Genomic DNA, 25,191 nt, shown 5'->3' on the forward strand with positions numbered 1-25,191 from the left:
CCAAATACTTTGTTACTCCCATCTCCGACGAGTCACCGGTGACTGATTAAATGGCTGGGGATGACTCAGTAGCGAGTCTCTACCGATCGTTAGTGGATCGGTGCTTGAGTCTGGAAGCGAGTCACGCTAAGCTGAGGGAAGAGTTTGATGAGCTTGCGCAGCAAGAAAAAAGAAGCGATGAAAAGGTCATGCTGGCGTCAGATTCCGGCTATTCCACTTCATATTCTGTTGCTTCCACGTTTCCCGGATACTTCTCCACCGGAAGCCCTTTTAGGAACGTGTTGGAATCCGTTGGACATGCTATTCATGTCTCTTCAGCTGCTTCGGGGAGGATTACCTTTTGGTATCTCTTTCTCTCTCTTTTTCCCCTTTTTTATCGATCCTTTTAGTAGTTCATATGCGGATTCTTTTGAAAAGATTGAATATCGTTTCTGAGTTTTTTTAGTTGCTGTAATGATGAAACAGTTGCTTGTATGCAGATAGTTGGTATAGATTTTAAAAAGCTCTTTTTATTGTGTATCTTGGCTTTAAAGTGGCAGAGGCTAGTATTTTTAATTGAAATTTTGAACTTTGGTTGGGTAAGTTACTAAGCATAGATCATGCTTGAAATGGATGGATTAGCAGTAATGTTGACTTTTAATGAAATTTACAAGTCTATGAGATTGTTAATGTAAAGAAGAACCAAGCATTAGATTTCACTTCTTTTGTATTCGTTTGTTGTAGTGTCGTTAAGATGTTTGATAAAAGTTCACATACAATTCTGAACTCTCCTTTTTTGTTTTGTTTTCTTTTAACCTTTTAGAGTGAGTCAATCTTCAAAACGAATGGCTCTTCTTTTTTTCATATGGCAGGAAATTTTTATTGGCATGAGTTATTTTAAAGATTTATTTTCTAAATTTTCCCAAACTATCAGAACCACATAAATATCTTGTCATCAAGTTTTCTTGAGAATTTCCATAATTAGTAGTCCGAAGAGTTGCACACTTTTGAACAAGAAACATTATAGTCTACATATGCTTCCTGTGGTTGGTTAATGTGCGTCTTTCATATGAAACATGGTTTCACCTACATCAATTCCTGCATTTCGTGTTTGCAGATGCATCTACCTATATTTAGTAACTTGAAAATTAGGTAATGATGGTGATGGAGAAGGGGATTGCCTTTTGTCATACACTGTTATATATATATATTTGCAAGAATGTCATAACTGATAATTAGTTATCGGTTCTCGAAGGACTTAGTTCAGAACTACTCCCCCCAAGTTAGCTACCTGCGAAGAATGTGATACACTGATAACATGTGTTTACTGCAGTTCGTTTGTATCCTTCTCTATTTTGATAGATACGTGTGTTCAACTGAAAACTCATTTGACAGTTTTATTCCTGGGGAACGCTGAGAAGAGTCTCAATTAATAAATATGTAGTGAGGACTATGGTAAAATATTTCAGCTTTGACTGTGGAAACTTGATACTTATATTTGTTGCTTGTCTCTCAAGTTATATTGTATGGAGGCTACAAAAACAAGTCCAGCATACTCATTACTGTTCACTTGATTAAAATAGATTATAATAACGAGCCAGCTCTTCAACTCGTTTGAGATCATTTATGCATGCTTTGTTTCTGAGAAAATGCATCTTAGAACTCTTTCAATATTTCTTATATTAGCATTACTCAAATGGTCTGCCATTAAGATTGAAGAAAGCTTCTTCAACTCGTTTGAGATCATTTATGCATGCTTTGTTTCTGAGAAAATGCATCTTAGAACTCTTTCAATATTTCTTATATTAGCATTACTCAAATGGTCTGCCTTTAAGATTGAAGAATGCTTCTTCTTTTTACTGAATCCTTTGATCACGTGTTCATTAAATCTCACATCACTTTCAAGTTGTGCAGCTGATAAAGAAAAGGGTTCTCTTACCACAGGAATCGCTCATCTGAAAATCTTTTTGGATGGAGGTCCAATGAAGTCTTGGGACTAAGAGATACGGCACTTCTAATAGCGGAAGAATATCATGCGCCCCTTAAAAATATTATGGAGAAGTTGATTTCTGGGCAATCATGGTCAGGTCAATTCCCTTTCAAGAGGAGGTCAGGTGAAATTTTTATGGCTTTGGTGACCAAAAGTCCCTTGTACGAAGGTGGTCGTCTTACTGGTGTGGTGACAGTTTCAAGTGATGCATCCATTTTTAATGGTATTAATAAAGAGAATTCGGGAACTTATCAGGATCATAATAGATCGAGGAGGCTGAAGTCGAAAAACATACAGTGGCATCCACCACAGCCACAGATTGCATCGTCTGTTTCTAATCTGGTGCTTATGTTTAGCATTACTACAGTTTTGCCATTGTTTAGCTTCTTTCCATTTCTGGTTCTATTTTCAGTTTCTAAAACACTTGACATTGTGTATTGTCAAAACACCCAGGCTTCAAGATTTCTACTCAAGAAACAAGATGGTTTAAGCAATTCATGTAATAAGTCAAGGGAACAAGAGGATGGTGCAACAAGCATAGAAGACAAGTTAGAGGCTCGTGATACAGCTGTAAGACTTCATTCTGAGATTGCTCGTCTTCTGGTTCTGTATATATTTAAATCAGAATCTAACTGGTTCTTTTTTCCTTCCTCTTCTGTATTATTCAAGGAAGGTCAATTTAACTCGAATTTCCATGAGTGGAGGAACACAGCTGAAAGAATAAGCTCTAAAAAGGATGACAATGCATTCGATCTTGCTCAACCTTCAAAAATTGTATAGTCATTCTTTCAGCTTGGTTTGTTATAAGCTATTGCAACCAAATATTTGAATGGTAATTTTAGGATCTTGTAGTTTGTAGTTACTAAATTGCGTTGCATATAACTAATTGATGAGAACTTGAGGACTCTATTAAAACCTGTAGTGTAGATCTTAACATCCTACTGATGACTTCACTGAGTTAGCAATTCTACCTCTGTTTACATCTTCTTCATACACGTAGGTTAAATTTGTGGTGAAATCATTGTAGGCTGCAAAAGTCTTGGCAAAACTGCAGATCAGGGGACCCAGCTACCACAGCAGCGATGATGATGAATGTCCTCAGAGAAAGGATACAACTAGTAGACTGGCAACAAATGATGTGGCAGATGAACATAATGTTTCTAGAGGTTTGAAGCCATCAATTCAGAATCACTTTAGTGTTGAAAAGCGCATAAGTCCAACGCCGCTTGGAGATTCTTCAAGAGAGCGCAATGGGAAGTTTTCAGTAAGTTGTATGGGAGAATCTACCGCAGGATTAGCGAGCCGAGTAAATGAAAATGGATCGGAGCCGGAGTTTCTAAATATGGATGCATCATGGGTGGAAGATGAATTACAAAAGCAGACAGATGGTAAAAGCTTATCAAGTGTAGGGGAGAGCATAGGAAGCCAAGAAAGTCAATCAAGCAAAGGGGATAGTGAGCCAAACTCTATGGTTGATTGTGAGATTCACTGGGAAGACCTACATTTAGGGGAGGAGATTGGGCAAGGTAAACAATTGAGTTTTGAGTTTTGACATGCATAGATGCCTGCCTACTGTTGTGCTTGAAAAACAGAGTTTGATTGGTAGGAATTGGATTCTTGCACTGTTTTATAGACTTCCTCCAGTTCATGTTTCAAAAAACTTTGGTGATAATACATGCCCGGGAAACAATTACTCGAAACTAAGTCCTTTTAAAGGTAGTTTAATATTACTTTGTTACAGCTTCAGTTTAAAATGATTTTTCCAAGAAAGTTGGTCAGTACGTATACTTCATTGTTCTTTATTGGCTGCACACTGTTGTTACCTTGTTTAATATACGTTAAATGATAGCTGACATGTTATACTTTAATCTAATAGACCCAATCAATTTGTTTGCTTTCCCCTTCAGGTTCGTATGCAGTTGTTCATCGCGGAATTTGGAATGGATCAGTAAGTTCTTTTCATTCCTTTGTTTTTCCATTTCCTATATCAAATACTCGTGTAAAAATATTTACTAACCTGGACAAATATCATTTTCTGCAAGAAGGATGTTGCAGTTAAGGTCTATTTTTCAGGTGAATACGAAGAATCAACATTATCAGACTACAAAAAAGAGGTACTCTCTGAATTCCCTTCGGTTTTCTGATGAAGCAATGTCATGAATGAAATTATCTGATCCTTGACAGTTCTTTTCTTGCTCTTCAGATTGATATAATGAGAAAAATAAGACATCCTAATGTTCTGCTGTTCATGGGGGCAGTGTACTCACAAGATCGACTTGCAATCGTCACTGAGTTCTTGCCTAGGTAATGAAAGTTGTTATTTTGTCTAAGGGTACTCAATCAACGATCCTCTGTTAATGATCCCATCTATAGAGGGTGTTTTAGTGTCCTAGTTTATTCTTTTCCCACCATTTCTTGTCCATGGGATGTCGTGCATGGCATAAGTTGCAAAATACACATTCCCGTTTCTCCATACCCGTTCAGATTTTGAAGATCAACTTCCATAGAAGTTCTATGCATGCTGGTCCTTTCTTGATGATATGTAGCACTCAACTATCATTGTTTGATAATCAGGGGAAGCCTTTTCAAAGCACTTCACAAGACTAATCAGGCATTGGATGTTAAAAGGCGCATGAGGATGGCCCTTGATGTTGTGAGTTTTCGGTCTATCTTTTCTGCTAGTTAGCCGTCAAATAAAACCTCACACTTCCCTTTTATTTCTGCAGGCTAGAGGCATGAACTACTTGCATCATAGGAATCCTCCAATTGTGCATAGAGACCTGAAGTCTTCCAATCTCCTTGTTGATAGGAATTGGAATGTAAAGGTACCATGTGCTGGTCGATATCTTCAAAACGTACAGGCTTGTTTGAGCATTTTCAGATTGCTTACTGCTCAATTTTTTCTTAGGTTGGAGACTTTGGCCTCTCGAGATGGAAAAATGGAACTTTCTTAACCACAAAGACCGGAAGAGGAACAGTAATGACCACTTCTAATTCTTTTCGGTTTCTTCTTTAATAGATCATGTATTTGTGTTTCAGAGTTTTGTATAATAACTACTTATCGTAGAACTCCATTCACTACTTTTTGTAATTGCAGCCTCAATGGATGGCTCCAGAAGTCCTGAGGAATGAACCATCAAATGAGAAGTAATTTCTCGAAAACTGATTGATATTTTCCTCTTAAAAGACATTAAGATTCAAGTTGTTCTTTGTTCTCAACTGATTCCTGACATCAATCTGAACAGGTCTGATGTATTCAGTTTTGGAGTAATCTTGTGGGAGTTGATGACTGTCTCCATTCCATGGAACAATCTCAACTGTTTACAGGTCTTCAACCTGTTTCTTTTTTTCTTACAAAACCACATAAATCTCTGATATCTTAATCTATATGTCAAAACCATAATGTAGGTAGTTGGAGTTGTAGGCTTCATGGATAGGCGATTGGAGCTACCCGAAGGCCTTGATCCGCATATAGAATCGATTATCCGTGACTGTTGGCAAAGGTACATGTCAATCTTGCTCTATTTCCGATCACTTTTTTGCAAACATAGAAACTTAGAAGCAAATGAATGAAGGAAAAAAAAACTAACCATTTCTTATGTTCCACGGCAAGCAGTAATCCAGAAAACCGACCATCGTTTGAAGACATAATCTGTAGAATGACCGGCATTTTCCCGAAATCTGCCGTAGGATTGGGTCGAAGGTACTCGGAGCCTTGAAGCCGCAATGGGGCTGGAGGACCAATGCCACTCTTTCACTTGATGGGGTAGCTTAGCTATACTTTAGGCTAATAGAAATTTTAATATTGTGTTCATATTTATATATTTATTTTTGAAGGTGTTTGTATTTATTTGTTTAACATTTATATACATGTCTAATATTTATAAATATATTTATTTAGCATCTACGAGTATGTTCATTTAATGTTTGTTTAATATTTAGTAATCAATATTTATTTTATTTTTCTACTTGCACCTTTAAAGATAGTGATAGTGAAATTATATCAGTTTTTATCTTCTTTGAATTTTATAGTTTGAATTTTAAATTTCATTTTTATGCATTTTTATTTAGTTTAAATTTTATTTAAAATAAAAAACTAATTATATATATATATGAGTTTATAAACGATTTTAAAAATAATTCAAAAAGCAAATTTGTCGTGAAAATAATTAAGTTAATTTATAGTTTAATTTAAATAAAAATTATAATAATGTTTTATGAACAGTTTATCGTAGGTTTTGTTTGTTTAGATCTATATTAGTTATACATTTATGATGTCTTTTTAAAATATTTTACGTTTGTATGAGCTTTGGTAGAGTTAATAAAACAGCCTCTACGTGCAATTCAGCCTGGTTCAGGCCCAATTAACACCATTATTTCCTGTTGGCCTGAAAAACAGAATTGTAAAATAATATATTTTAGTAGATGTCGGCAAGAAATAATTGTTTGTGCGTGTGTATATATATATATATATATATATATATATATATGTATGTATATGGATTCTGTTTGTTTGTAAAACACAGAGAGCATAAGGGAAATCCAAGATGTCTACGTTTATTGTCCCATTTTTAGAGTATAGAACACTGTTGACCTATGAAGCAAAGGAAAATTTTGAGTAACGTTAAATATCATTAAGGATGAACATTATTGATTTAGTTTATAAAAAATAAGTATTCTAAAGAACTCAACCTATAATTATAAACTAATAAAACAAATTGAAGATAAATCATATAAAATAAAATATTAATTATATTATTTTTCATAATTTTTTTGGGTAAACAATAGCAATGATCACCTAACTATAGCTCATTTTCATTTTGATCACCATTTTTGAATTTTTGTCAATCAGGTCACCCAACTAATTAATTACATTCGATGAAGTCACTTTCCGTTAACATTTAATAGAAGTACTGATGTGATAGTTAATAAAATTGATATAATCTTAGAATAAGATTAACAAAGGACAAACTGCAAAAAATCAGAGGTAATTTTATGATTTGAATTAAATTTGGAGTTAAAATAATAAAAATATAATTACTGAAGTTTGTTTAACTTTTTACAATCAGGAGTGGAGTCTGTCGACTATAATTCCAAAGGAGTAATTATATTATTATTTTAACTCCAAATGTAATTCGAATCATAGAATTATCACTGACTTTTTGTAGTTTTTCCTTTGCTTTCGTTCGACAATCATTGCAACAATTTATATTCACTTTCAAGGTACAAGTCTACAAAAAAATAATTAAAAAACATGAATAAAATGAAAATCATGAAAAATAATAATTATAAAATTGAAATAGACATATTAGTGAATGAGAAATACACTTTAATTGCTTTGGATTGTTTCATTGAATTAAACTCAGTAGGGTGAGAATTTTGAAATGGATAAGAAAACACAAAAATAGAATAATATTTAATTAAAATAAATTAAATCCTTCAATTGGGTGGGGACACATGTCATGATATTTGACATTAGTGACACATGACATGATCTGATTCGAAGATTAAATTTATTTTAATTTATTAAAATTAGGACCAAATTGATAGAATATATAAATAAAAGTGACCAAATTTGTAATTATATCAATTTTATTAATGTTCATGTCAACGCTTATGTTAAATGTTAACGACAAGTGGTCTGATTGCTTAAATAGTTGGGTGACCTGACTGATAAAAATTTAAAAATGATGGTTAAAATGAAAATGGGCTATAGTTGGGTGGTTACTGGTATAATTTACCCGGAAAAAGATTATAAAAATAATGCAATTAATATTTTATTTTAAACAATTTACTTTTAAATCTTTAATTAATTTTTAATTATACGTTAATTATTATAAAAATAATGTAATTAATATTTTATTTTAAACAATTTACTTATAAAATTTTAATTAATTTATAATTATACGTTAATTATTTTAAAATTTTAAATTTTTATAAATTAAATTAATAGTGCTCATGATTCGACATTAATGATGCTCAACAGTAATCATCGAACGTGATCCACTCATCCCGAAGCAAATCATCACACGACTTTGAAAATGATATACTAAAACAATACAAAAACCACTCCAACATAATAAATATACGAGAAAGGTTATAATGCAGGGGGGTTAAGTTTTTATTTATTACTACTTCTTATCCACTATTATTCAATATTTACGAGTATGATTTATATAATTTTTAATTAAATAAAGAAATATTATAGTCTTAAGATAAATGTTAAGGTTTTAATATATATAAAGTGAGATAAAATGAATATATTTGCACATATACTATGTTGTATTAACCTTAGATTAATTAAAAAAACTAATGAGATAATATAAATATTTTTTGTCATTTGATCGATTAATGAATTTTAATCTGATTTAGACAATTCATGTAATAATAATTAACATAGAATAAAGTAGGTAAAATCTTAACTCCTAATATGAATGTAAATCATAGCTTGGTGCAGCACTGTATATAAGCAAGCTATGTTGAATGAAGAAAGTGTGATTCTTGTGCTAATAGATTTACTTATTCCCTTTCTAATATGGTATCTTTCGCCAACGTTCTTGGGTCCTCTAGTCTAATATCTACTACTATGTGACCTCTACTGGTTATGGTATCAACCAAGAGCTTCTCGCATAAGAAGGTCAATGTGGTTCTCGATGAAACGAAATTTCTACTATGGAAGCAATAAGTCCTCTTGACTGTTCATAGCCATCGTCTTGAACGAATCTTGACCAGTGCCTTGAAGCCTCCACCGGAAACGATCATTGGTGCCAATGGTGAGGTGAGTGTTAATGAGGCATTTGAAGACTTTGTGGTGCAAGACAGTGCGCTTGCATCCTGGCTGTTGTCCACTATCAACTCTCATCTCCATCCTCAGTTTATTGGAGCTGAGTCAGCTACTATAGTGTGGACTACGATGCAATAGCTATTTGCTAGCAGATCCACGACAGCTGCAATGAGTTTGCATTGCAAACTACAATCGCTCAAGAAAGATAATGACAGTATGCGTGTTTACCTTACCAAAGTAAAAGAGGTGTGTGATGCACTTTCCTCGTGTGGCTGTGCAGACTCTCATGTTGGCCATATTGCTAGTGTATTGAAAGGTTTGCCCAGGGCCCTTTATGGCGGTTATCACTGCAATGAAAAAGACACTCTCTTTGGACAGTCTGTACACAGTCCTGCTAGATGATGAAGCCCAGCTGGCTGCTTTCGATGAGAAGCCAGATTCGCTTCCCATGAGTGCTAATATAACCATTCAACGTGATGATCACAATTCTATTTAAATTGATCGCTGTGAGTCCAATAATTCTTGATCTAATTCTGGTACCAACTCAGGCAGTAGTGGTCGAGTAAGAGCCAAGATCCAGTGCCAGTTATGTGGGAAACTTGGCCACCTAGTTGATCGCTGTTGGCATCGCTTTGATGAGGACTTTGTGTGTGTCACCTCTGACTCACAACCTCACAAAGGACAGGTTGCTAATGCTCGTTATGCAGCTACTGAAACTCCTAATATGAGTTGTGATTATTTTCAAGCACGTTATCAAGGAACAAACCAGTCACAAGATAATATTACATCTAAATCTGTTGATCACTAGGTGGTTGACTCAGGAGCAACGCACCACATGACACCCGATACAGCAAATGTCTCCAATCTAGTTGAGTTTTGAGGCTCAGGTAAGCTCACTGTGGGGAATGGAGTTCCTCTTAACATAAGAAACATTGGTAGTTCGGTTGTTAACTCTACTTCAAGAGCTTTGTTGATTAATGAGTTATTGCATGTACCTCGGATAACCAAAAACTTACTTTCGGTCTCTAAGCTTGCTAGGGAAAATGATGTGTATTTGGAGTTTCATGCTGAGAAGTGCTATGTTCGAGATGAGTTTTTGAAAGAAATACTCTTGTAAGGTGATGAGAAAGGGGGACTGCATACCTTTACACATGACTGCAAGCGTGTAGGAGTTCGCGATGCTGTTGCAGCTCACCTTGTATCAGCTGGTTTTGTCACATTCTGAACTTTGGCACCATCGCTTAGGACACCCAACTTTCTATGCAATGAATAAAATAGCCAAAGATATTGATGTAAAGATTGATTCAAATGTTAATAAAACATGTGTAGCTTGCTTTATAGGAAAAAGTCATAAACTACCGTTTACACCTTCGAATACGCAATACAATACTCCCTTTGAACTTGTTTTCTCTGATTTGTGGGGACCTCCACATGTTGCATCAAATGGCTTTCAGTATTACATTTCATTCGTTGATGCATGCACACCGTACACTTGGATCTACCTACTCAAAAGTAAGTCACAAGCATGCACTGCGTTTCAACTGTTTCATAAACTTGTGCACAATTAGTTTGGACAGATGATTAAAGCAGTCCAATCTAATTGGGGTGGTGAATATAGACCCCTCTCGATGGTTCTAGCATAATCAGGTATAGTGCATCGGCTATCCTTCCCATATACATCATAAAAAAATGGTGTTGTGGAGCGTAGACACCGTCACATAGTGGAACTCGTCCTTGTGTTACTGGCTTAGTCATCGTTGCCCATTCGTTTCTGGTCATATGTTGTAATGACTCTTGTGCATATGATTAATATGCTACCAACCACGGTGCTTGGAGGCATGACTCCATTCGAAAAACTACTTAAAAGAAAGCTAGACTACAGCGCATTAAGAGTCTTTGGCTGCCAATGTTTCCCACACTTGAGACCGTTTCAAAATCATAAATTGGCTTTTAGATCACAGTCTTGCACTTATCTTGGCTTCAACCCTCAGCACAAAGGATATCAATGCCTTGTAAGGGACGGTAGAGTCTACATATCGCGCCATGTTGTGTTTAATGAAACAATCTTTCCTTTTACAGACAAGGTGGCTGATGGCTCGGCAACTGGTGACTCGGGATGTCGATAACATGGAATTCAGTTTCAAGACATTCCCATTGTTGCTAAAATGAGGAATTAGTCATACATAAGTACTTCATATGGTTTAACTAATGATGTACAAAGTACAGGTCGAAATGAAGTGATCTGCCATGATCCTGGTTAGCAAGGTAGTCAATCACAAATAGCTGAGAAAGTTGACACAGACAGTCCATAACAAGTAGCTAAGGAAGCTACCACAGAGGCCACAATAGATACCTCTACGAGCAATTCTCTGAGTCCAGATGTGTCTCTGCCAAGCAATGTGGTGCATTCTGATGATTATGATGAGCCCAGTATAAGCACAGGTACAGATGCCTGTAGCAAAATATCGAACAGTCATCCCCTGTAAAATTTTCATCCCATGCTAACACGTAGCAAGTGTGGAGTGTTTAAACAAAAGTCTTACTCGAGCTACTTTGAGAGTGAAAAACCAACAACAATCCAAGAGGCCTTACAGTCTTCCAGCTGGAGAGAGGTTGTTCAAGCTGAATATGATGCCCTTCAGCACAATAACACGTGGGAGTTAGTCGAGCTTCCTGTAGAACGTGTTCCAGTTGGATGCAAATGGCTTTTGAAACTAAAAAGTAACCTTAATGGCTCCATTCAATGCTATAAGGAACTACTGGTTACAAAGGGATTTGCCCAAGTGTCTGGTTACGAATTTAATGATACGTTTAGCCCGGTTGTGAAGTTTGCCTTCTTTAATGTTATGTTGGCTATTGCGAATAATTGGGAAATGAGACATATAGATGTGAACAACGAATTCCTAAACAGGGACCCAGATGAAGTGGTGTTCATACAGCAACCACTGGGGTTCGAGAAAACAAATGAAGATGGTGCTCCACTGGTTTGCAAGCTTAATAAGGCCCTCTATGGTCTCAAACAAGCCCCACGAAACTGGCATACTAAGCTACGAAATAACCTTCTTCAGCTTGGATTTGCAGCCTCATATACTGACCCCTCGTTGTTTATTAGTGACAGGGATGATGATGATCTATATGTGTTGGTATATGTTGATGACATAGTCATCCCTGGGCAGTCTTCCAATGCGATTCAAGAACTTGTTCGTCTTCTCGATGATAGGTTCTCGTTAAAGGACCTTGGTCAGCTCAAGTTTTTCTTAGGAACTGAGGTTCAAAGGTCGCGTGATTCAGTTCTGTTGAATCAAAGAAAGTTTATGTTAGAATTGCTTGAGAATGCTGGAATGAGAGGAGGAGTTGCATGTGCAACACCTAAGTTAGCATCCCCTAAACTTTCCGCAAATGACGATGAATTGTTGGTCAATCCTAGTGAATACCGAAGTATAGTTGGCTCCTTTCTATATTTGTGTCACAAGTGACCAGATGTGGCCTACAGTGTTGGCAAGGTGGCACAATACATGCATACACCACGAGAAACGCATATGACTGCTGTTAAAAGAATACTAAGGTATTTAGCTGAAACGGTGGACTATGGTCTTTTTTTCAGTAGACTGATGTAGGGTTAAACGTTAAAGCTTTTACTGATGCAGATTGGGGGGCTAGTGTTGATGACAGGCGGTCCATTTCTGGCTATGGAGTATTCGTTGGTCGAAGTCTGGTTGCATGGAGTTCCAAGAAGCAGAAGTCTATCTCCAGTTCAACAATGGAAGCCGAATATAAATCCCTTGTTGATGCAGCTGCTGAGGTGACCTAGGTTAATGCACTGCTTGCTCATCTTGGATTGCAACAGTCTCAAGAACCAATGGTGTGGTGTGACAATACTGGAGCAATAGCAATGAGTGACAATGTTGTTTATCATGCACAGTCGAAGCATATAGATCTGGGTGTGCACTTTGTGCGTGGGAAGGTAGCTGCAGGGCAAATTCGAGTTAACTACGTTCCAGCAGCTTAGCTCATTAGGTGGCTGATGGCTTCACCAAACCCTTGGCAAGAATTGCGTTTGAGGAGTTTCACAATAAGATATGTGTAATACCTAGTTTTAATTAAAAAACAAAAGAAAACTGGAACAAGTATGAAGAATGTTAGATGGATATAACTGATCTACACGTGTTAGTATTTGGCCAGCTAAGGTGATGTAGTTAGTAAAGCTGTTAGGCTATTAAGCAAAGTTGTTAGAGCAATTATGCAGGCTGTTAGGCAATTAAGAGCTTGGTGCAGCAGTGTATATAAAAAAGCTATGTTGAATGAAGAAAGTGTGATTCTTGTGCTAACAGATTTACTTATTCCCTTTCTAATAGGGAAAGCATAAAAACACGAGAGAAAATTATATTGGGGGGAGGGGGCTCTCTTTCCTTCAAATGGACAGAGGAAATCAAAATAAAAAAAAGGAAAGTGGAATCTTGTCATCTATAAAACGGAGAAAGCAAACCATCTTTATAATCCAATCTTTTTCTTGATTCGAACAAAAAGGCCAAGGGAGAGAAAAAAATGGAAGTCAACGGTTCATCGAAGAAGATGATAGCAACCCAAGCTGAGATGGTGGAGAACAAGGTCCCCATCCCATACGGAGATCAATGTGCTCATCTCCTCATCCCACTCAACAAGTGTCGCCAATCTGAGTTTTACTTGCCTTGGAAATGAGAGAATGAACGCCACTCATATGAGAAGTGTGAATACGAGCTCATCATGGAGAGGATGTTGCAGATGCAAAAGATCTATGAGGAAGAGGCCAAGTTCAAACAGCCTGGGAAACATGGTTCTTCTATTCCCCTCGTTCCCAAAACTGCTAATGCTTAAGCTACCTCCATGGTCTGTCAAAATTTCTCCTTTTTTCCCCTTTTAATTTTAGTCATTGGGTGTTTGTTGATTGACGTTTTCCTGCAAATTTGTTGATGGGTTTATTACGATGTTAATGTCTATATTACAAGACTATTTGCATTTTAGGGTCTTTGTTTGTTTGACTAGCTGCTTAGGTCCTTAGATCTGTTATTTTCTTTATTTTAGTCAATTATGTATTTATTAAATTCGTTCAATCCCCGTTATTTCCATTCTAAGCTGATCATAATATTTTATTTGGGCCATAAACTGTTATAGTATGTGTGCATGTGTAGAATTATATGAGTAACATGGCTATAGTACGTATGTGTAAACAAATAGACAGGGTATTTGTTAATTGTGTTTTATTTCCAAAACGTGTACGCATATGTATATATCTTAAGCATATTTGACCTTTATTTTAATTTTGTTATTTTAAATATGATAAGTGGAATACTGTCTTTAAATTGACATTTAGTACAAATGACATTTAGAATCTGCATTTTAAACCTTTTTTTATAGGTATATTTCTTTAGCCAAATTTAAATCCTGTTAACCTTAATTATGTTCATGAATTGTATACATGGTTGTAATTATTCGTGCGTATAATTTTGAGCATGTGACATCCTCGTATAATATGTATGATACTCTCACTAGCATCAATCGACTTATAAATACATAATCGAATTAAGGATAATACCCTTTTAATTTAAATTTTTTTTAAGATGTTTGTTTTAACTTATTAGAGAGCCGCTTTTGACGATTTTAAATTGAAAGTGTACCCAACAGTGAAACCTAAAAAATGTCTCATCACCTTAAAATTTGGGAATAAAAGAAAAAGAAATGTTCGGCTATTTAAATTTGTCGAGAAAAGGTTGTTATAACTTATCTAAGATATGGTCTCGATATTTTTAAATAATTGAATATTCTTCATCTTTCTAAAAGGCTTGGTAATTTTAATTTAATCTATTTTGGTGCATTTGAATGTTATAATGGAATTATAATATTTCTTTATTTTGATTGAAGTAAGAATTAACTGCCTTGAGTTATGAGGTATTTGTTTCTTCTCAATAGGAAATAATTTAATATTATTATATTTCATTGTAAAATTCATATCCTTGTTTTTTTATGGGATCATAAACTAAATTAAAGTCGAATTTGTAAATTTCATTGCAAAGACATTAATTAATCGACTAGGTACCGATTTAGGGCGTTGTGGGGGTGTTAATCCTTCCCCACATGTAACCGACTCCCGAACTCAAATTTTGGTAAGGCAGACCTCAATTTTTTATTTTAATTAAAATTAATTTTTATTTAAAATGATAAAATGTTTTTGGGTGCACAATCACACCCTAATCAAATATAGGTGGCGACTCCTCGAACCGTATGTTTTTTTATTGTAAAGAGAACCCCGAATTTTTTAAAACGAGAGACTTTTAAATCACATTCACTTTTAATTAAAAATTAACAAAAGGAGTTAAATTAAAAATGGTTTGGTTTTTAAAATATCACTTTCACTTTTAAAGAAAAATCGTTTCGACAACTTGGTGACTCCACTGTGGACTTTTTTTTTAGAGAGTCAGGCCGATAGTCGATTAATTAATTGTCTTTGCAAATGAAAGTTATAAATTCGTTCTAATTTGGTTTTTGATCCCTTGTTAGGCTTTAAATAAGTTTTGTTTTCATTTTGATTTGTAATTTGATTAACCAATAAATAGTTGTACTGATCTGTTTGCTAATGGTTTCGTATTAATTGTGTGAATTGAGAATTGATTTGAGTGTTGTCTGATTGTGTATTTTTCATTTTCTCTCACACACTGCACAGTTGCATTATTATGACATGAACTAAAACCCCGCTCCTTCCTATTTAAGTAAAAGTGAGAGATTACTCCCTCTTGTGATTTTCACCTCTTCATGGGATAGTGGATCGCTCTTGGAGCTCACGCCTTATGGTACTCGTGATGGTATTCACCTCCGCATGGACATAAGGACATGTGTTCTCTCGAATTGAACTCAATCCCCCAAAGCCTGTGATGGGTCAAGATTGAGGGTTTGATAGCCCAAGGGGCATCGAAAAGGACAATTTGAGAACCTATTACTTTAGAACCGAACCCCACATATAGTGAATATAGAGCCCGAAATTAGGTCGAGCCTAACCCGAACCTTTGGGGTCCCGTAAGGAGGGTACACAAGGAAAAGCTTTTTGAGTGATTTATTTTCGCTTTTAGAATAAATGCATGCGAACTAGAGATCATACGATTAGGTTTATATTTCAAGCAAGCATGCGAATTAGATATCATGCGGTTAGGGTTTTAATGTTTAAACAAAGCATGGGGGTAGATATCATGTTTGGGTAGGATCTGATAAAGCATGATTGGGTAGCCAACATGTGTGGGTAGGATTCTTTAACAAATTATTATCCCTGGTTAATTGCTTTATGTTTACTAACTGATTCTCTTTTGTTTTTGCTTTATTTCTTTTTTTATTTTGCATTGCACTATCAATTTTATGGTGTTGATTTGGGATCGATGTCCATATAGAAGGCTAGTAATATAGAACGAAAGGTTCAGAAAGAGTTTGAAGATAATGCAGATGTTCTGAGGTGGTCAGAACAGTCCCAGCTGACCAACGGAGATAGTTTAATGCCAGGATACGTGTCGGATTTGTTTGGTTACACTCACAACAATGTACGTCAGAAAGACCTCAGTGAGCTAAAAGAGGTATGTGGAAGATAGGAAGTAGTCGATAAGGAGATGTTTTTATCAGTTGTATGGCGATATTCCTTATCTTTTGGATGTTCCAATTGATTGGAATCTGTTTAGAGCCATAGCGCAATTCTGGAATCCCGTTTCTAGCTATTTTACATTTGGTAGAGTGGATCTAACATCAACAATAGAGGAGTATCGAGCTTTGATTCGTTGTTTGAGGTCCCAAATGGGTAGAATATACTCCAAGTTTCCAGTCACTCCTTCATTTAATAAGAAATTGCTACTGATGATCGGAATGAGAGAGGATTGGGTTGTCAGAAACATTAAGAAGAAAGGAGAAAGTGAGTACATCTCTTAGACTGCTCTGAAAGAAATAATTGATCGTCAAAAAGAAGCTTGACCTATTTTCTATAGGGATTTATGAGCTCGTTATTTTTTCAAATGTGTTGGGATATGTAGATGTATCAGTAGTCGACCTGTTCGAAAGATTAGACAAGCATGTGGATCTTGTTCTAGCCATTCTAGCCGACACGTTTCGTTCTTTGAGTTCTTGCAGACAAGAAAGAGAACGACGTTTTATAGGGTGTGCTCCCATGTTGTTAGTAATATTTCTTAGTCTTTCCAAACACGTTGAAAGGGCACCAGGATGAGTGTTTTTGGACGGGTTTTCACCTTTGAAGGATTTCTTTTCTAAAGAATGGCCTAGGGTTTCACCGAAGAGAAATGAATGGTTATCTTCAAGGATATCAGGGAAGGTGATATTTTGTGGTGAGCTTCATGGAATGTATCTTCGGATATACTTTACATATGTGGAGATTGAGATTGGGTTCTATTGCTAGATATCTGGGGTTCTGTCGGGTATGTACCTCTGCTAGTTTCTAGACAGTATGGGTCAAGGCAGTTCATTCCAGCCACATGGGACTTGGTAGGGTCAGATTTTGTATTCAAAGAAGAACATTATAAGGGTAAAGTCAAGGGGGTTGCTGAGGCTGGAAACAAACTCGTCGTGTGAATTTATTCACATATGATCTCAAGTTATCTCAGGAGTACGAGTAGTGGAGAGGCGATCGAGTAAATGATAACATCCCGATGGTGAATCCTAAAAACATTCAGCTTATGGAAGAACATTTGAGAATGGTGCTATCTCCATTAGAGTTAGCTAAGCGTGATTTCAAGGAAGAAAGGAAATAATGGAGAGCGACTTTGCAGAAGCTAGATAAAGTGTATCAAAAAGGGTTGGAGATTGATATTCAGAAGGGTAGAGTATATCGATTTGAAAAAAAAAAGAAGCAACTTCGGCTAGACTTTCACGATCTTCAGTTATCTTATCAGCGAATGGTAAAAGCTCAGACAACTTCTAGTTTGAGTAAGTCATCTGTCGAATGGAGACAAGAAGTGGTGAGCCTAAAGAGAGAAGTCAGAGAAAGTCAAGAAGAGCTCAAGCAAAGTGGGCATCAAGTTAAGATTTTATCAAGAGAAAAGAGTTCTTTAGAGCAGCGATTACAAGAGAATCAAGCCTAGAATGAGAAGTTGAAGGGGAAGATTTTGAGTTTAGAGGCCGCATAACGACGACATCGAAGCAGGGAATGTAGCTCGAGTCGTGGGGAGATTGAAAGTCTGAAAAAACGAGTGAGTCAACTTGAGGCTATAGTTCAGGATTTTCAGAGGGGAGCAAATGAGCTTCCGATAGTTCTGTACGAGGGGGTTATACAGCGACATTATTGGTGGGAGCAAGCTTAGACGAGATTTAAGTAAGGAGAGGACCTTATTGCTTGCTACCTAGAACATGCTCGGGTAATAGCTCAATATTTGGTTAACCTATCTCAGGAAGCTGCTGTTGTAAGTGAAGAATTAGAGTCTGAGGATGAAGAAAACTAGAAGATTATGGAGTTGCTAGCATATATACAACAAATAGGAGAAATAGTACAGATCTATCTATGATATGTTTCAACCTAATAATTGGACTTTGTTTCTAATATAAAAAATTGTTATAAGGAGTCGTTCCAGGATCAACACCTTGTATTTTGCATACGCGTTTTTTTTTTTACTTTTTTGCAATGCATCACATTCTTATTCATTCATAGTCATGTATTTCATATTCATTAATGTCAACATTAACAAAAAGGATACTGTGATAGAATCTCTAAAAGAAAATTGAAGTTACTCGGGGTGTGTTTCTAGAAATATAGAAAACAATGAATGAGATATTATCACGTGTTAGTAAGATTTATAGAATCCATGAACAACTTGTAAAAACCAAAAAAGAAATGATTGATAAAGCAAAGAAGTTCCAAGTTGAATACAGAGAACATATGTCCAAGTTGATGAGCATGATAGTTACAATGATACATGGTGAGAAATCGTTAAAGAACCCTATTATACAAGAGAAGATGAAGACTTCGAGTGAAAATCAGAATGTTGATTGTGCCTTCAATGCGGTGACAACAGATGATCAAGAACATGTTAGGGAGTATGGTAATCCAAGTTAACTCCAAGGATTAGGTACTACTCCAGAAAATGTAACAGAGACCATGTTCGGAAAAATGAAAGTTAATGAGGTAAATGAATGTCATGCCCAGAGCTCCTACAGATGTAAAAGAAAATAATCAGCTAGTTATTTGAGCCGACCAAATAAAATCCCACGATCGAAAAATACTTTGAAAGTGTTCCAAACTTCTATCTCAGATTTGTACCCCCATTTGATTAAAGGTCGCTCACACTCAGGCCAGTGAAAGTGCAACCAAACCCTTCTGCCCACAATTATAATCAAGATAGTGCTTGCGACTTCCACTTGGGGGCATTGGGGCATTCTACGGGGAATTGTAAGCCGTTGTTAAAGGAGATAGAGATGCTTATGGAAAATGGGACGTTGACAGAGGAATTGGTGGAACAGTGGATGACGAGCTCGAGTGGGGCATCAAAGAACAATATATAGCATCCGTTTGAGTCAGGTGTCGCTGCATTAGATGAATAATGGGGCATCCTAATTAGGAATATATCATTTAATTTCATTATGAGGATTTATTCCATTTGTAGTATCTTGTTTGAATTTTTTTTTCATTCTTTCTCAGTTTTTTGTAAGAATATTTAAATTAACTCATGCTACTTTAAAGATGGTGGTCATTGAATTGAATTTGCAACATGAAATTCTTTGACTATCGACTGAATTAAAAACTCTGTGAATGATTGGAGTTAGAGTTCTTTGACAAAGTGACAAGATTGAAAACTGGTAAAATAAGGACCCTGGACCTTACCCCCAGAAGATATACTCAAACACCATACCCTTCTCTTCTAGGGACAGATATAGCCTTCTCCTCTCGTAAGGGAATGAACAAGAGGCTTGGTATTCAGGTATGTATAGGAGTGAACAACATGGAGCATTTTTTGTGTATGATATTAGAAAACTGACTAGACCACACTTATGTTAAAGACGTTAAATGATGATTATGATATTTACAGATGGAATAGTCGAATAGATGAATCTAGTTTAGGTCAATTGCTTAGAAATTGAACTCTAAAGATGAGATTTTCTTGACTTTCAACAACACCTAGATTATAACAGGTTCTTCTTGACAAACTTAAGAAATTGAATTCGTATACCCAGATTATAATATTATATGTATATAATAAAACTAAGTTATTCCACTAAAGCAATTAGTTATAGAGGAAACTCAAAAGATCTGGCTTTATGAATAGATTTTATTCAAACCATGACATTGCTCGGGTACGTGGCAGTTCGGTGTTTGCTTCAGCTAGCCCGATAAAGGCAAATTACAATAAAGCTGAATTCAGCTAGCCCAACAATAGAAAATTTATCTAAATAAGGAGTTTCAGTAAAGATGGACTAAGGGAGTTAAGGAACACCTGCTATAGTCAATTTCACACGAGAACTCAGGAATTTCATTTTTAGACTGATATTTCTGCACTACCTTTTCTAGAGGAGTCTATGAAGCTTGAACAAATGGAAGATTTCAGAGAACTGAAATAGAAGTATTCTAGAAAGTCTAGTAATTGATTATGCTAGTTGCGTCATTTTTCCGCATCTGATTAAAATACCAAGCCAAGAAGGAAGGGCATGTTGCAATGTTCGCAAGGATCGAGAAACAAATTACATTTTGGTGGTCAAAACCTTAGAAAATAGGAAGCCAACTCATCAATTTTGACACTTGTCAAAGAGCTATAACTCTGAATACATTAAAGAGCTATTGATTCTTTTGATATTCTGTGAACTCGTGTTTTTGATTTGATTCGATTGTGAGTCTGATTTAAGGGGCAATGTTTTATAAAATTCTTTCATTCTTTGATCCCTAAAATAAGAGAAAGGAAAAAACATTTTCAAACAGGATAGTCTCAAATGTGAAAGGTCCTTGAAGATGGTGAGGCTCATTCTGCCTTTATTGAAAAAAATAAATGATTCCATAATAATGAAGTATTTCACAATATTGAAAGAAAGTGATCCAAGAGATCAGAATGAATGAGGAATAGAGCTTATAAGATTTCCTTGTGACGTTGTCTGTAACCCATCAATAAGAAATTGATCACCCTATTTGAAAGAGGGCACATATCCCAATGTATAGAAAAATGCAAGAGTGTGACCAATCAAGAATAATATGATTACCTTATTCGGAAGAGCGCATATTTCATATCATATAAAAATGCAAGCCATTTTTGTTAAAAGAATTGATCACTTCTTAAGTGTTAATGGCATCACAAAGAAAAACCCTCAAGCTATTTGACAATAATGTTGTTTAGTGACACCAGATTGAGACCATTCAAGATTAAGATATTTTGGGCACAAATGAAGCTATGAGTACCCACATCGGGGCATGACCAGAAACCTAGATCACGTTGAGATGAAAAGATTCAGACCAAGAAGACATTGAGAATGAGTCTTACAACTTGGAGTGTCAGGGGAAAACCTTGAATATTGAGTAGAGCTTAACTTGTAGAGGAAGCCAGTCGAGTATCAATCAACAACAGAGTCCCTAAAAACAACTCTGATAGTGCAATTGAGTTAATGATAGAAATGGGTCAACAAAGTCATATTTCTAACCATAGCAAGAATTTAAGGGAGAAAATATATATTTTCTTCGAAATGAAGACATAAAGCAAAGACCACAAGATGATTGGGTAGATCTTTAGAAGTTGCAAGCATGTGTTGCTACATTGATATCTGAGTAAACCCTGAAGAGAAGTGATCAAGTGGAAGAAGATATATTCCCCAATTTGGAGTCAAAAGAAAATTGAATAATTGTTTATGCATTCATGAGCACATCATTTGCATAAAACAAAATGCATTACATTGAAACAATTAATTGCATTTGCATTTGTATTTAAAAACATGTTATTTATAAATCTTCTAGTGAAAGGAGAAGATTTATGATGTCAAAATCCCAGCAAGTTCAAAGATAGAATTCAAAACCCAAATGTCGGGAATCATGTTTAGAGAGGCAGAACCTGAAGAATAGGGTGTTAATCACAGAGGAATCATTACTTTTGAAGTGGGACATGTTACCCAACCACTAAGTGATTTTCGAAAAATGAGAAAATGATTTCGAAAGTTTATCATTTAATTGTTTTTTGAAAATGAAATTTTTGAAAAGTAAGAAAGCAATTTCCAAAGTTTCTTACTTAGTAAGTCCTTCGGGCCATCAGTAAGTCTTTCGAGCATGATGATTAAATAATTCGGGTCATCTATAAGTCTTTCGAGAAAGATGATAAGTCCATTGGGCCATCCATAAGACCTTCGGGTAGGATGTTTTCATATGAATTTGAAAATTAGAAAGCGATTTTCAAAGTTTCTCATTTAATGTTTTTTGAAAAAATAAATATTTGAAAAGTAAGAAAACAATTTCCAAAGGTTCTTACTTGGTAAGACCTTCGGGCTATCAATAAGTCTTTCGAGCATGATAATTGAATCCTTCGGGTTATCTGTAAGTCTTTCGAGCAAGATGATAAGTCATTCGGGCCATCCATAAGACCTTATGGCAGGATGTTTTCAAATGAATTTGAAAAATGAGAAATTGATTTTCAAAGTTTCTCATTTAATGTTTTTTTAAGATGAAATTTTTGAAAAGTAAGAAAGTGATTTCCAAAGTTTCTTACTTAGTAAGACTTTCAGGCCATCAATAAGTCTTTCGAGCATGATGATTAAATCCTTCGGGTTATCTGTTAGCCTTTCAAACATGATGAGTAAATCCTTCGGGTTATCTGTAAGCCTTTCGAGCAAGATGATAAGTTCTCTGGGTTATCTTAAGCCTTCACGGAAGAGTAGTGAAGCAAATCAATTTTAAGCCTTCACGAAACAGCAGTGAAGCAAATAAATTTTAAGCCTTCACAGAAGAGTAGTGAAGCAAATCAAGATCGAGTATGATCATCCCTAAAATAATAGGGAGTGGACCCATTTTATGAAGATTGTTCAAGTCCTGATCTCCCCTGGAAGAATAGGGAACGGTCCCATTTGCTGAAGATTGTTCGAGCATTATACACCCTGAAAGAATAGGAAGCGGACTTGTCATTCGAAGATTTTTTAAGTCTCACTTAACTCATTGAAGTTGCAATGGAGCGGATTAATCTTTTGAAGTTCTCATGGCCGGAGAAACTTGACCATCTATTAATCTTTGCTATATTCTCGTTGCGCGATAATGAGCAAAGAGGGGCAACTGTAGATGCTCGTTTTTTTTCTGGGGTTTTTGTTTGAGCTTTACTTATATAAATAAATAAACATGGTCTGTCAACGGAGAGGACCATTTGAAAATCAATAATCCAGAGAGCATAACAACAAGAAAGGGGAAATACCTTTTGTAATAGGGGGAGGATAAAAACACGAGAGAAAAATCAGATTGGGGGGGCTCTATTTCCTTCAAATGATAGAGGAAATCAAAGTAAAAAAAAAGGAAAGTGGAATGTTGTCATCTAAAAAATGGAGAAAGGAAACCATCATCATAACCCAATCTTTTTCTTGATTCGAACAAAAAAGCCAAGGGAGAGAAAAAAATGGAAGTCAATGGTTCATCGAAGAAGATGATAGCAACCCAAGCTGAGATGGTGGAGAACAAGGTCTCCATCCTATACAGAGATCAATATGCTCATCTCCTCATCCCACTCAACAAGTTTCGCCAATCTGAGTTTTACTTGCCTTGGAAATGCGAGAATAAACGCCACTCATATGAGAGGCGTGAATACGAGCTCATCATGGAGAGGATGTTGCAGATGCAAAAGATTTGTGAGGAAGAGGCCAAGTTCAAACAGTCTGGGAAACATGGTTCTTCTATTCCCCTCATTCCCAAAACTGCTAATGCATAAGATACCTCCATGGTCTGTCAAAATTTCTCCTTTTTTCCCCTTTTAATTTTAGCCATTGGGTGTTTGTTGATTGACGTTTTCCTGCATAATTTGTTGATGGGTTTATTAAGGTGTTAATGCCTATATTACAAGACTTTTTGTGTTTTAGGGTCTTTGTTTGTTTTACTAGCTGCTTAGGTCCTTAGATCTGTTATTTTCTTCATTTTAGTCAATTATGTATTTATTAAATCCGTTCAATCTCAGTAATTTCCATTCTAAGCTGATCATAATATTTTATTTGGGCCATAGACTGTTATAGTATGTGTGCATGTGTAGAATTATATGAGTAACATGGCTATAGTATGTATCTGTAAACAAATAGTAAGGGTATTTGTTAATTGTGTTTTATTTCCAAAACATGTACGCATATGTATATATCTTAAGCATATTTGACCTTTATTTTAATTTTGTTATTTTAAATATTATAAGTGGAATACTATCTTTAAATTGACATAGGATTTAGTACTAATGACATTTAGAATCTGCATTTTAAACCTTTTTTTATAGGTATATTTCTTTAGCCAAATTTAAATACTGTTAACCTCAATTATGTTCATGAATTGTATACAAGGTTGTAATTATTCGTGCGTATAATTTTGAGCATGTGACATCCTCGTGTAGTATGTATGATACCCTCACGAGCATCACTCAACTTTTAAATACATAATTGGATTAAGGGTAAAACTCTTTTAATTTAAAATTATTTTAAGAGGCTTATCTTAACTTATTAGAGAGCCGCTTTTGACGATTTTAAATTGAAAGTGTACCCCAACAGTGAAACCTAAAAAATGTCTCATCACCTTAAAATTTGGGAATGAAAGAAAAAGAAATTTTTGGCTATTTAAATTTGTCGAGAAAAGGTTGTTAGAACTTATCTAAGATCTGGTTTCGATATTTTTAAATAATCAAATATTTTTATCTTTCTAAAAGGCTTGGTAATTTTAATTTAATCTATTTTTTTGCATTTGAATGTTATAATGGAATTATAATATTTCTTTATTTTGATTGAAATAAGAATTAATTGCCTCGAGTTACGAGGTATTTGTTTCTTCTCAATAGTAAATAATTTAATATTATTATATTTCATTGTAAAATTCATATCCTTGTTTTTTATGGGATCATAAACTAAAATAAAGTCAAATTTGTAAATTTCTCTGTAAAGACATTAATTAATCGACTAGGTACCGATTTAGGGCATTCGAAATATCCATGCATCGATGCACCTACCCAGAAATCACTGTTCATTGCACGAAAATTCACTCTTTCAATTTCAATTCTTCAAGTTTCATTCCCTTTCATATAACTCAAATATACATGCTTAAACTAATTTATATCTATTTATTTCATCTTAAACCTCAAAATTCTATTCTCCATATAGAAATCAACAATCATACTAAATTTTCCATGTTATCCAAACTTAATTCAAACACTTATAACTTCTTATTCTCATAGATGACAAGTCAAATTTATCCTCCAAATTCATTTAAACCTTCATATTCCAAATTTCACTTAAA

General features: G+C 35.3%; 2 protein-coding genes and 1 pseudogene across 2 annotated transcripts; all 3 read left to right on the forward strand.

The window, feature by feature from the left end:
- On the forward strand, positions 1-5,765 carry LOC120125229 (serine/threonine-protein kinase EDR1-like). Its single transcript, XM_039143714.1, has 15 exons — positions 1-343; positions 1,924-2,311; positions 2,423-2,539; positions 2,639-2,743; positions 2,997-3,495; positions 3,877-3,917; positions 4,015-4,083; positions 4,173-4,273; positions 4,544-4,622; positions 4,696-4,794; positions 4,878-4,946; positions 5,067-5,116; positions 5,215-5,296; positions 5,378-5,472; positions 5,586-5,765. The coding sequence occupies exons 1-15, from the start codon at positions 51-53 to the stop codon at positions 5,686-5,688; spliced, it is 2,190 nt and encodes a 729-aa protein (XP_038999645.1). The 5' UTR covers positions 1-50; the 3' UTR covers positions 5,689-5,765.
- Positions 5,766-13,246: 7,481 nt separating this feature from the next.
- On the forward strand, positions 13,247-13,686 carry LOC120125139 (annotated as a pseudogene).
- Positions 13,687-18,881: 5,195 nt separating this feature from the next.
- LOC120125148 (NADH dehydrogenase [ubiquinone] 1 beta subcomplex subunit 7-like) lies at positions 18,882-23,638 on the forward strand. The gene is made up of 2 exons (XM_039143647.1): positions 18,882-18,891; positions 23,262-23,638. Exon 2 carries the CDS (start codon positions 23,330-23,332, stop codon positions 23,636-23,638), a length of 309 nt encoding a protein of 102 aa, XP_038999578.1. The 5' UTR covers positions 18,882-18,891; positions 23,262-23,329.
- The last annotated feature ends 1,553 nt before the right edge of the window (positions 23,639-25,191 follow it).

Source organism: Hibiscus syriacus, unplaced genomic scaffold (genome assembly GCF_006381635.1).
Source record: "Hibiscus syriacus cultivar Baekdansim isolate YM2019G1 unplaced genomic scaffold, ASM638163v2 tig00001340_pilon, whole genome shotgun sequence".
NCBI lineage: Eukaryota > Viridiplantae > Streptophyta > Magnoliopsida > Malvales > Malvaceae > Hibiscus > Hibiscus syriacus.